We start from the raw sequence: 13088 nt of genomic DNA, 5'->3' as shown, positions 1-13088 counted from the left end.
CTGTTGGTTCTACGAATTTTGAAATTATTTTATAAAATGTTGTCTTGCCGATGAAATATAGTTGTAAAGTTTTTGAAAAATTTTCAAACAATTTGTACCCTATACCTGATGAATTAGAATTTAAAGTTTCTTCTTCTATTTGAAAAGATCTGTCTAAGTCAGTTTATGGCTCACTCACATCTGATTCACCACACACATTTCTTAGCGTCTCGCACCCTATCTCACACTGCATAGCTTTGTTTATATCAGGTTTCTGTGAATATTCAGCCTCATCGAGAACTACACATACGTCAATATTTTCAGCTATAGGTGCATCACTGCAACTTGCTATTACTTCTTCGACGACATTTTTTTCATTTATAAGCAGAGGAGCGCATAGTATCAGAACTGTCTTGGGGAGATTCTCCTTTCAAAAATAAGGGACAGCAGTTTTCTTCATTTTCATAAGAGTTCTATTGTCTTTCATGAAACGTCTTTTTAATAGAGACGATTCTTTAAAATTAATTTCATGGAAATGATTAGAACACACAACAGCAGTTTTCGATAGTGTAAAATCTTTTCTGTTGATTTTCTTCACCCATGTTTTAAATATTTGCGGTGACTTTTCTCTGCTCGGCAATACATGAATACCCCTTCTCCATGTTCTGCTTTTGTTCTTCCCTCTGAACACGAAAAATCACAACACCACGGCATTTTAAACTGTATTACGGTACATTTTTTTCTGTTTAGTCTACTATAGTTCAAAATCGTTCATATAAAAGAAAATAGCCCTACATAAAACCACAACGTTGGTATGTGCTATTTTATGATTAAATGAAAAGCAAAATATGACTTCACTCAATCACCACTAAGTCCGATATTCTGTTCACGTGTACTATGGCACGAGAAGATTATTTAATACAGAGCACTGCACTCGGGATGTTCTCGGCCTACTACGCAATCACAACAGTTCAGTGGCTATGACGTCATAAGTATTTGAGCGGAGTCAGTAACTCAAGAACCATGCCTCGCATTGACATGCGGTAAATTACATTCTACTTAGATTGAAAAACGGGTTTGATTAAAGCCAACTTAATTTTATCGCGGACTGCTCCTTTAAGGAGGGTGGACACTATGACCAAGCACTACAACCTTTCAAGATCTATTGCGCTAAATCTTGAGCTAGGCACATCACCAAACCCACACCAGCTGACTACACTAAGGTTTGTTGCATACCTAGTTTAGAACAGGCAACCCCAGTCATCCCTAGAGCAGCGCTTCTCTGTGCACTGTCAGCTGGATTCGGAGAATGCTATGGAATGATGACGAAATGAAGAAATTCTGACAGAATGATGTATATGTCTAATAAGGGGAAATGGGAGAACCCCGAGAAAAACTCCAACTGCGACCTTGTCTCCACAAGTGTTACTATGAATTTTTCAATGACAAATCCCAGGCCTGGCCAGCTGCATGACAGACTGAAAGGCTGACCACTCAGCCACTGCAGGGGACTTGTGTGACAGTCGCTCAGGAGAAATACACTTGTACCTGATCATAGAATTTCGCCAAAAATCGAAACAACACTGTGTACTGATGTACTACACTTGAGTTGTACAAAGCCAATAAACTAGCTTATAGCTAGTGCATTGACTTTCCATAGTGCAGTCCCAAATTCAGTTCTTGGCAGCTGTTAAATTACAATATTAATTTCTAATTATCCACACCGTGAGTCACAACTAATTATCGGTATACCTGTACAGTACTGATAATGACTGCAAAGATGAAAATGGTTTGCTTGAAGGTGAGGATACCTAAACCATTTGTGATTAATCTTAACATACAAGAGCAAGAGCTGAAAGATCCATTGACAAATTTAAAATAAATACATGTTCCAGCATTATCTATTGTTAGACAGACCAGTTACATCAATAAACAAAAGGTGTTTGCTGGTAGGAATATTTAATAAAATACTTCTTACTTTCTATACTACCAATTTGACATATGGGTCTTGTCAGTTTCTTGAAAATCATGAATCTAATTCCAAACTAGAGTCATTGTAGGGTGGAGAGCAATCGTAGTAATTGCAATTCTCTAGTGACAGTGCTCACCATAGATGGAAAATTGCAATGAGGCCCAATATTAGTGGATGTGTTTGAAACCAGTGTTAAGTTGTGAGTAGACAATAAATTACATTTTAAGAACATATTGTTAAAATAATGCACCACAAAAATTTGTTTTCAAATATAAACATAAAGCTCATTTTCTTCTAAAGATGAATCACGAAGTAAACATACCCTTATGGGAATAATATGCGAGGGAGTAGTTTCTACTGGTAACCCATGGTCTAGAAGTGCCTCACGTAAATAACTGACTTTCTCTTGATGATTTCGTCGCAGTAACTGTCCCTCACTTGAGCGCAGAATCTGTACAGCTTTCAGTGCACCAGCAAGGACAGTTGGTGGTAAAGATGTCGTAAAAATAAAGCCTGCAGCATAACTGCGTATCATATCCACCAAATAGGAGGTACCTGCAATGTAGCCTCCGACGTTACCAAATGCTTTCCCTAGAGCAAACAAACAAGTCATTAATAAATGCAGCTTCCTAAAATAAAATTAAACTAACTGATACTAAGGATAAGTTGAAACTAGAGAATACTGGAGCAATAGTTACCACAATTACGAGGGTCACTCCAAAAGAAATGTGCTTTTTTTTTAAATTTATTTTTTATTCTACACCTTTTCAATTTATGGAGGTCATAGATACATCCTTCCTGCTTGTATTCAAATTTAATTTAAGTCGCTCTCCTTCAAGATGGCTGCTGTACTTGACATTCATCAGAAGCAACATGCTGTTAACGAGTTCCTGTGCTGTGAGAATGAGACAGTGGGAAACATTCACAAGAGGTTGAAAAAGATGTAAGAAGTTGCAGCTGTCGATTGCATTATGGTTAGTTGGTGGGCAAACAGATTATCTGGTGAAAGACGGCACGCCAATATTTGGAATACTCCTCGCAGCAGCAGACCCTGCACTGCACGAAGTCTTGACAATGTGCAGCACATTAACAACATGGTTGTGACTGACAAATGCGTAACAGTGAAAGAATTGTCACTCCAAGTTGGAATAGGAGAAGCAAGTGTGTGCAGAATATTGAAACAGCTGGGGTTAAAAAAGGTTTGTGCCAGGTGGGTTCCGAGGATGTTGGTGAAACCCACAAAGAAACCCAAAAAACACTGCGCAGCGAACTTTTAGACCAGTATGAGAATAGTGGAGATGACTTTCTTGCAAGAATTGTGACAGCAGATGAAACAGGGCTCCACCATTTTGAACCGGAGACAAAGAGGCTGGTCCACACCTGTGGAGTAATGGTTAGCGCGTCTGGCCGCGAAACCAGGTGGCCCGGGTTTGATTCCTGGTCGGGGCAAGTTACCTGGTTGAGGTTTTTTCCGGGGTTTTCCCTCAACCCAATATGAGCAAATGCTAGGTAACTTTCGGTGCTGGACCCCGGAATCATTTCACCGGCATTATCACCTTCATCTCATTCACACACTAAATAACCTAAGCTGTTGATAAAGCGTCGTAAAATAACCTAGTAAAATAACAAATAAAAAACAAAGAGGCATACAATGGAGTGGCATCATGCAAATTCACCAAAGAAAAAGGAATTCAAAACTGTGCCTTCGGCAGGAAAAGTTATGGCTACTGTGTTTTTCGATTCAGAAGGACTCTTGCTTGTGGACATCATGTCACACCATGGAACCACCATTAATTCTGACGCATATATGTGGCAACTCTCAAGGAACTTCAAGCTCGACTAAGCTGTGTTCGACCACATCGGGAGAAGCAGGATGTTCTGCTATTGCACGACAACATACAGCCACATATCAGTCACAAGACCACAGACCAGATCAGAAAACTTGTATGGACAACACTGAAACATCCACCTTACAGACCTGATCTGGCACCATGTGATTACCATTTCTTTGGTAAACTGAAGGAATCCTTTTGTGGGATGAGGTTTAAAGATGGCGACTTCCTTGTGCACGCTGCTAAAGAGTGGCTCAGACGTGTTGGTCCAGACTTTTACCGTGCAGGTATATAGGCCCTCATTCCAAGGTGAACGTAAGGCAGTTGAAAGGGATGGGGATTATGTGGAAAAGTGGCCTTTTATTCCTAAAGGACGTATCTACTTTCTGTGAAAATAGCAAAGCTGTAGGATAAAAATAATTTTTAAATAAATGTTGTGCATTACTTTCGGAGTGACCCTCATACAATTTTTTTTTCTGACTTTTAAAAAACTAATTTCATCACAAATTGCTGTAATTTATAAGAAGTTTCTCAAACAACAAAATTTTGTTAAAGATGCTGCGTAAACACTGAATGAATGACTTATATATCTCTATCAAGAAGATATTAACATAATTTATAAGAATGTGATATTTGTATATATTTTGTGGAATATTTAGATTTAATATTATGCATTATGCTACATTAAATAATTAATATGGTAATGACACTCTGTTATACTGTACTGTAAAATGGGGAAACATTGAGCAGAAAACCAAAGAATTACTCATGGACATGAGTCCCATGTCATGCTTCATGGTTTAAGGCATCATGCCTAGGACTGTTTTCCAATGGCTGCTTTTGAGGTCATTTAACCCATTTTGCTATCATCATGTATAGGACTTGTATTACAGAATGAGTGCTGGTTAAAGTCCTAATGGGAAAAGAATTTTCTCATGAAATTTTAGCCTGCATATGGAACAGGTGCGATCGCTCATCTCTGAATGTAGACGTGATATTCCAAAGTGATATAGTGTTAAAAGTTGTGTAATCAAGATGTGTGTGTGTGTCTATATATATATATATATATATATATATATATATATATCAGATTTGTATGTCAGGTTATTTTTAAAAATATCTGTAAAATTGTGATAAATGTCGACAAAAGGCTGAATTATAATATATATTGCCAGTATAACTACACTACCTTCAAAGTGATGCTCTTTATTCCAGGTTTCTTTCACCTCAGATATTAGTAAATATTCTACAAGTGGTCAAATATATTTCACATTGAACACATTTGAAAAGTTAAAATTCCAATTTTTTTGACAGTATAAATTTAGTGATTAGCATTCCATGGCATTGTATTTCACAGACTGATACATTTATACAATACTTTATTAATATTTTTCTAAGTAGGTAAAGGTATCTCCTTTACATGCCATGAAGGTATATGAGGAACATGCTCGGTACCATGCTTCAACTCTTGAGAAAAACCAGGTACTCAATTTGGAATGACTTAGTGGACCCTGGGTTATTCTGGTACTTTTAGCAATGAGAAAATTCCTGCCACCTCCTGAAATTGAACCCAGGATCTATCAGTAAGTAACCAGTTGCTCTACTAACTCAGCTACCCTCTTATTAATATTTTTAAATTGACCAAGTTTGCCCCCTTTCACAATACATCAATTTAAGACAATCTTCAATATAATAATTGAAGACATGTGCCATTCAGGTAAATAAAGTAGTAAATTTATTTCCTTACCCAAAGTACCAGATATGATATCCATATTGTCCAACTGGCCATCACGTTCACCAATGCCTGCACCATGCTCCCCATATAGACCCACTGCATGAACTTCATCAACAAAGGTCAGAGCACCATGTTCATGAGCAACCGCACACATTTCTTTTAAAGGGCAAACTGCTCCCGTCATAGAATGTACAGTTTCAAAAGCCACGATCTTTGGAACATTTGAAGCCACTAGAGACAGGAGTTCAGCTAGGTGGTCCACATCATTGTGTCGAAAAATATGCTTTGGAACTCTGCTATTGCGTATTCCCTGAATCATTGATGCATGGTTCCCAGCGTCAGAGAAAATATGGCAACCTTTCAACAGAGAAAAATAATAGTATAAAACCCTGTCTGTCTTCACATGCACCACAAAATGGAAAATAAATCATTTTGATTTTCAATAATTTAAATTGCAATGAATAGCAATATATAATATATACAGGTTTATTTAAGAATTAGATCCCTTTTGAAATTTCTGACAAAAATGTATTTAAAATTAAAGTTGAAACATCATTTCAGCTACAAAGAAAAGGGTTTTATTTGTGAGAAATGTCACCATTTCTGTTCTGTGCTCTGTTTAGCATTCTGAATAAATCCTACGAAACATCCTGCATTTCCTGAGCAATTTATAATTTCAATTGTTTAATATTATAAGGGTGATAAGGAGCATTTTTTTTAAATAAACTCATAACCAAAAATCAACAGGGGCCTGTATCTGATACTTGTACAGACCAGCTATTCGAAAGATGTCAGTTTATGATGTGATCCCCAATAGTCTATTACAGATACAAGGTTGGGATGTGCTTTTTACAAAATCGAGGAGAAGTCTGAAAAACGAGCAGAGTGAGTTTTCAATTTCCGAGATTTTGTAATGCACTTCACAAACGTGTATTGTATAACATTTTTTGCACGATCATATTTTTAAAATTGCGAATACAATATAGGCCTATTTTGCATTGAAAAGTTAGAGAAATATTATTTCAAAGTCTTTGCAAAATTAAACTGTAATGGTAACTAAGTAACAATAAGTGCACTGTAATGGGTCTATTTCAGTATAGTTTTGTGTTATGAAGAATGGTTTCCCTAGCAACAAGTTTCTGTGTGGGAATTCTAACTTTCAAGGCCTAACAACAATAGCTGTTAATACAACAAAAGAACACGATCGAGCAAAAAAGTATTTCTCAGTAGTCCTGACTCTAATCAATGGTCTAATGCAATGGTTGGCATTTCTTGACTCTCGAATCAACCTATTAATACATAAGCAGGGTGGAGGGGTAAGGCATGTTCTCCCTCCCCTTAGCCATCACTTGTTCATTCAACATTAAGCAGTCTGAGTGTCCTACCCTCCTACTGTCCCCTGTGCTGTATATTGTAGACTGCATTTTATGTGACAATCTTTGCAGACCACTGGTCTAATGTATGCTTTGAACTGATGATACAGAATGCATACCTAGTTCAAGTTTTTACATTGAAAGAAAATTTCATATTAAGTTCAGCTAGTGTAACGGAATAGTGCCCACCCAGCATTATGATCAGGAAATGAGAATGTACAATGAATAGTAATCTGGTCTAGCATACCAGCTTCAATGACTGGGAGGATCATTGTGGGTAAGTGGGCATGAGCCGCATGGGCTTAAGCGCTAGTGTGCTAGTCTTCCATCCAGATGACCAGAGTTCAATCCCTGGCTAGGTCGTGATGGACAGAGCTGACGGTGCAAAGTTTTTCTCAGGGTACTCTCATTTCCGTCATTCCACCTACCCGTCATTTCATCTATCATCTGCAATAGTTAAAAATACGCTTGGGTGAAGTGTTGGGGGTAATACATGTTTCTGAAGTTGATATAGGAAGTGTTTGGGACTCCGGATTCTGGACTCTGACTCCTGGAACTTATCAGGTGCTCATCTGAGGATGCAATCTAGCTCTCACGGCTCAGGAAGGATGACCTACTTGTCAGCATTGGGCTCACGAATATCATCCGGGCCACCTGTCTGACTTGGACAATCATTGCATATATGAAGCGCACAATGGGCCAAAACAAGCCTATGTGCAAGCATCCATCCTGAGTCCAGTCTTCAAATAGCCAAGTCAAAGTGGGCTTGAGGCTAGTAGTCAGCTGGCAGGCCTAAGACTGTAGCACCACAGACTTATCCTTCTTAATTTATAATAACAAAATTGTTCCATGTAAAATGAACTTGTTGGTGAAAGTGAGATGAGACACCATCTCGCATACAAATGTGATTTTCACTCTCATAATTCCTTAATTCTAATATAGAATAAACTAGTCACTATGGTGGTCTAATGGCTAAAGTTCTGGACTTACAATCCTGTGAACCTGGGTTCGATCCCCAGTGCACCCTCGATTTATAATTTGTGTTAGGCAAGCCCATGGTCTAGGTAACACAGGGGTTTTCTCTGCGAGTTTTTGGTTCTCATGTGGCTCCCAACAAATCTCAATCATCATATCATCTCATCATAGGTGTAGCGTAACCAGCTCCTATGGCGCACCCTGGGCAATGACTGTCAGTAAATTGGTCTACACAACTGGCTTCATATGGGTGAATGACGAGAAGTCAAGTACCCGCCATTAGCAAAACAAATTATTACAGAAAATTCCTAAATTGTAAGGTAATCCTGTCCATTGTTAACCAGACTTCAAATTATGCAACAAGTTTCTGGAATGTAATCTGATATCAACTATTAGAGTTCTAAATATTCCAAGGAGTTTGCAAATCTTTAATTTCAATTATAGTAACATTCAAGAAGTCCAAGTAAAGTCTATTCAGACAAAAACTTTTATTTCGAAGAATAAATATGAAAGAAGAAATGGAATAACTGATAAAGAATACGCAATTTCGCTTTCTTACATTTCGAAACAAATATTGATAGAAAAACGAAAATGAAGCAACTGAAAACAAGCACTGTGATGCTAAATCCCATTATTTGGTAACTGAAGTTATGTTTTATGTAAAAATGATTTTGGCGAAGATTCAGCTATTTAAGAATGTCAGACTTTCGAACAACCCTATATTATATATAGGTTGTACAGTCATCAGCGAGTTATGACATTATGAACATGTGCTGAAGAAGTGGGGACCAAACAATGTAGAGAGGCATATTATGAGTGAGTAGTAAAGCAGAAGTTACAATATAAAATGGATAAAGTGCTACAATGAGGTGAAGTGATAAAGAAAGGGAGAAGTGAAGTTAGGAATGGAGGATTACTAATGCAGAATAGTACAGAAAACTCGAAGAAACAAGTGGATATAACATCAGAAAGCTGGAAGTGTAAAATGGAAGACATCAGTGCGAAGATTGAATATCTGATATGGGATAATGATCCAATGAAAGAGAAAATTAAATATTATGAAAATAAGCAAAGAAAGAATAATTTAATACTCTTCGGGGTGGAAAAAGAGGGCCATGAATACGAAATGAATATATATGAGACTGTATGTAACGTGTGCGATAAGATTTTTGGTATTTATGTGAGAGGAGGTCATATTGAACAGACTTACTGAATTGGGAAAGGAAGATTCAGACCTATTTTAATAATATTCGTAGGTATGAGAACAAGAGAAATAATCTTAAGGAATTTAAGAAAATTAAGGAAAGCGAAAATAAGGGTTGAAAAAGACGTAAACTATGAAACAAGAAGTAGACGCAAATCACTGATACCATTCATGAAAGCAGCTAGAAATAAGGGACATTTTGCTAAGACATATGAAAGTCAATGGGAGGTACTATGACTTTGTGAGGAGAACGTAAATCATCTGGAATTTGGATGAAAGAACGTGTCAAAGAAACATCAGAGGCAGACTGACAAACACATGCAGCAGGAATCGAAAGCAGAAGAGGAGAATGAAATCAAACGAACAGAGCAACCGACTTCAAAGACAAAATTGGAGTTAATGTAGAATATGTAGTGAACCAGAGGATGTGCAAGGTACAAACTAAAGAGAATAAAAATTTCGCAAAACGCAATATGGAAATCACCCCAGGAGTTACCACCTTGTCGTGGTGGAGGTGCTTAGTACCAATGATCCAGACAGCCTCCTGGGGGAGTCTAGCTTTTTAACTAGCTCGCCTGCAGGTAAGAGGTCAGGGAAGCAAAAGTAACTCACATCGAGCAGTGTCTGACCCATATTGCGGGACTGCCACCAATGGAAATGTCTCCAGCATAGGGTTAAGTGTAAAGACCTCAACGGATACTTCTATGCAGAAAAGGCATCTATTCTTCAGGGAATAAAGTGAAGACCCATCTCCGGGGATACAGGGAGAAAGTCCTCAATGGTCCTATTAGAGCGGAAGAGGCAACCCTCCACTTGGGGTTAATACAATTGGAGGATACGATGATTATCCTAAAGATGACAGCCCCATCTATCATCTTACCCTGCAGGATGCCAGTAACAAATCCAGGGAACATTTTCATTACTAAATGTCTCTGAAAGGATAACACGGCTGCTCATTTGTTGACTACAGCTACAAAAAGGAATAATGCATTAGGAAGATCGGAAATGATAAAAATTGAAACTTGGAACCCTAGAGGAATCGCAAACAAAGAAACCGAACTGGAGAAAGAACTTGAGAATATGAAGGTCGATATTGCTGTTATACCAGAAACAAAAAAGAAACTTAAAGGTTCTTATGAATTAAAAAGATATTTTATAATTTATCATGGAGTACCACAAGAAAAAAGAGCTTCAGTGGGAATAGCAATACTGATTAAGAGAAACTGGAGAAATAGAATTGATAACTATGAATTTATAAATTAAAGAATTATAAAACTACGTCTAAAGGTAGTAAGAGGATACATCACAATAGTAGGGGTTTATAGTCCAGAAGAAGGTAGGCCAGAAGAAGCTGCAGAATTCTATGAAGATCTCCAGACAGTAGTTAACAATATAAATCCTAACGATTATTTAGTAACAGCAGGAGACCTAAATGCACGAATGGCAATAAACCCATACAGAATGTAATGGATAAACATGGGGAAATAACATTAAATAACAATGGAAAACTTTTAATCAATGTTGCAAATTTTAATAGCTTAAAAATAACAAATTCATTTTCCCCCACAAAGATATACACAAATACACTTGGAGCACAAGAGGCTACAGAAGTATAATAGATTATACCCTAGTAAATACAAAATGCTCAAAATTAGTTCTAGACACTGGAGTTTTTAGAGGCTGTGATATAAACTCAGACCATTAATTACTAATTTCAAAATTAGCTATTCCATCTAGATGGAAAAGAAATATTAGTACCAAAACATACAAAGAGATTCCGGAAATGTTTAAAATTAATTTATTATAAAAAGAATTAATTAGACAGTTATATCAAAATCGACTAAATTTATATCTAACAGAGACGCCCATAAAGAATAATATAAATCAGGACTGGACAGAAATAAAAGAAATAATAAGACGGGCAGCAACAGAAGCGCTAGGAACAAATAAGAAAAATTACAAACGAAGAGGACTAAAGATATGGAATGAGGATATGGCAAACCTGATCAAAATGAAGAAAGATGCATACATAAAATATCTTAATCACAAAACCAATGACAATTTAATTGACTATAAACATAAATGTGCAATTGTCCGTAGAGAAGTTATGAAAATAAAAAGAAACTCCTGGGATAAATATATAAATGATATAGAATATGATGTTCATGGCAGACAGGATAAAGCTTATAAAATTTTAACACATGTATTGTATTGTATTTATTAACATTCCATGGTATTCATACATTGCTTCACAGCTAGAATATGGAACAAGTCAAAAAACTTAATACTATTATAAAGTCTTAATTTATAGTCACAGTCTAGATCAAATATATACAGAAGAGATTTACAATATAGTCTACTAGTACAACAGAAAGTTTTAGTATCAATTTCATGAAGCGTTATTGAATGTCATGAATTCACCTACAGAATAGAAGGCGTGAGAAATAAGGTACTTCTTTAATTTGGCTCTAAATAATCTTATGTTTTGAGTTTCATTTTTTATATTGATTGGGAGGCTATTAAAAATTTTTACTGCCATAAAATGCACTCCTTTTTGATAGCATGATAGACTTGCCAATGGAGTATGAAAGTCATTTTTTTGACCTGTATTTAGGCTATGAACTGTTGAATTAGTTACAAAGTTTTCACGATTACATTAGAGGAAGATTATTAATGAAAAGATATATTGACAAGCCATGGGCATTATTTGTAGTTTTTTGAAAATAGCCCTACAAGATTCCCTAGATTTGGCACCTACTATTATTCTAATTACTCTTTTTTATAATAGGAATATACTGTTACTATCTGTGGAATTTCCCCAGAATATTATTCCAAAACTCATTATCGTGTGAAAGTATGCAAAGTATATTGTTTTTAAGGTATTGATATTTACTATCTTTTGCATAGATCTAATAGCAAAACATGCTGAATTTAGTTTGCGGGTAATTTCTTTAATATGATTTTTCCAATTTAACACATTATCGATTTTTAAGCCAAGAAATTTGGTTATTGTTGTTTCTAATAGGGATCTATTGTTAATTATTGCGCTAGAAATTTGCGAGGTTGAATTTGGACAGGATTTAAATTGAATTATGTTAGTTTTGTTACAATTTAATACTAATTTATTGACTGAGAACCAGTCACATATTTTGAAGAGAATTTCCTCTGTTGAAGATTGGAATGTGTTGGAGTTATTGGCTGTAATTACTATACTTGTGTCATCTGCAAATAATGTGGGATGACCTAGATCTTTTATTAGGGGGGCAAGATCATTTATGAACACTACAAAAAGTAGGGGACCTAATATTGATCCTTGAGGAATTCCATTATTAATAGTTCCCCATGCAGAGGCAGATTTCATAGTTGTATTGATTTCGACTTTCTGTTTCCTATCTATGAGATATGAGTAAAACCATTGGTGTACAACACCTTTAATTCCATAATAATCTAATTTATCTAGCAGCACTTTATGATTTATACAGTCAAAGGCTTTGGACAAATCACAGAAAATCCCTCCAACTTGTAATTTTTTATTAACTGCCTCCAGAATTTTGTCAAACTAAATGTTGCATTTTCCGTGCCTTTATTTTTCCTAAATCCAAATTGCTCTGGGACTAAAATGTTGTATCTTTCTAGATGATGATATAATCTTTTATACATTACTTTTTCAAAGATTTTAGAGAAGACTGGTAGAAGTGATATGGGCCTGTAATTTTCTGGAGAAGAAAGAGATAATCTACAACTAAATCTAATGCCAGAAGAAACATGGCTACATTATTATCAGGATCTCTGGACAGAAAAGGAAGAAAAAGAAGAAGAAATTTCAATACATATAGATAAAAACGTAGATCCTATTACTTTTGATTAATTAATATTAGCTCTTAACACTTTTAAGAATAAAAAATCTCCGGGAGCAGGTAATATTAACAGTGAATTAATAAAATATTCTTCATAACCACTGAAATACAGATTATTAGATTTGATGAACATATGTTGGAAATACATACCTGAAGAATGG

General features: G+C 36.0%; 1 protein-coding gene across 20 annotated transcripts in view; it reads right to left on the bottom strand.

Moving 5' to 3' along the window:
- The window catches only part of Alas (5-aminolevulinate synthase), a 440304-nt gene that overhangs the window by 64839 nt on the left and 362377 nt on the right, over positions 1 to 13088 (bottom strand). For all 20 annotated transcript variants that reach the window (XM_069838039.1, XM_069838041.1, XM_069838053.1 and 17 more), the window contains 2 exons: positions 5531 to 5875; positions 2274 to 2542 (listed from right to left, as the gene is read on the bottom strand). In XM_069838039.1, coding sequence (XP_069694140.1) covers positions 2274 to 2542; positions 5531 to 5875 — 614 coding nt within the window. The remainder of the gene's footprint in view (positions 1 to 2273; positions 2543 to 5530; positions 5876 to 13088) is intronic.

This window comes from Periplaneta americana, chromosome 10, assembly GCF_040183065.1.
Source record: "Periplaneta americana isolate PAMFEO1 chromosome 10, P.americana_PAMFEO1_priV1, whole genome shotgun sequence".
NCBI classification, from domain to species: Eukaryota; Metazoa; Arthropoda; class Insecta; order Blattodea; family Blattidae; genus Periplaneta; species Periplaneta americana.
The sequence above is the reverse complement of the archived record's forward strand: the minus strand, read 5'-3'. Positions and strand labels throughout refer to the sequence as shown.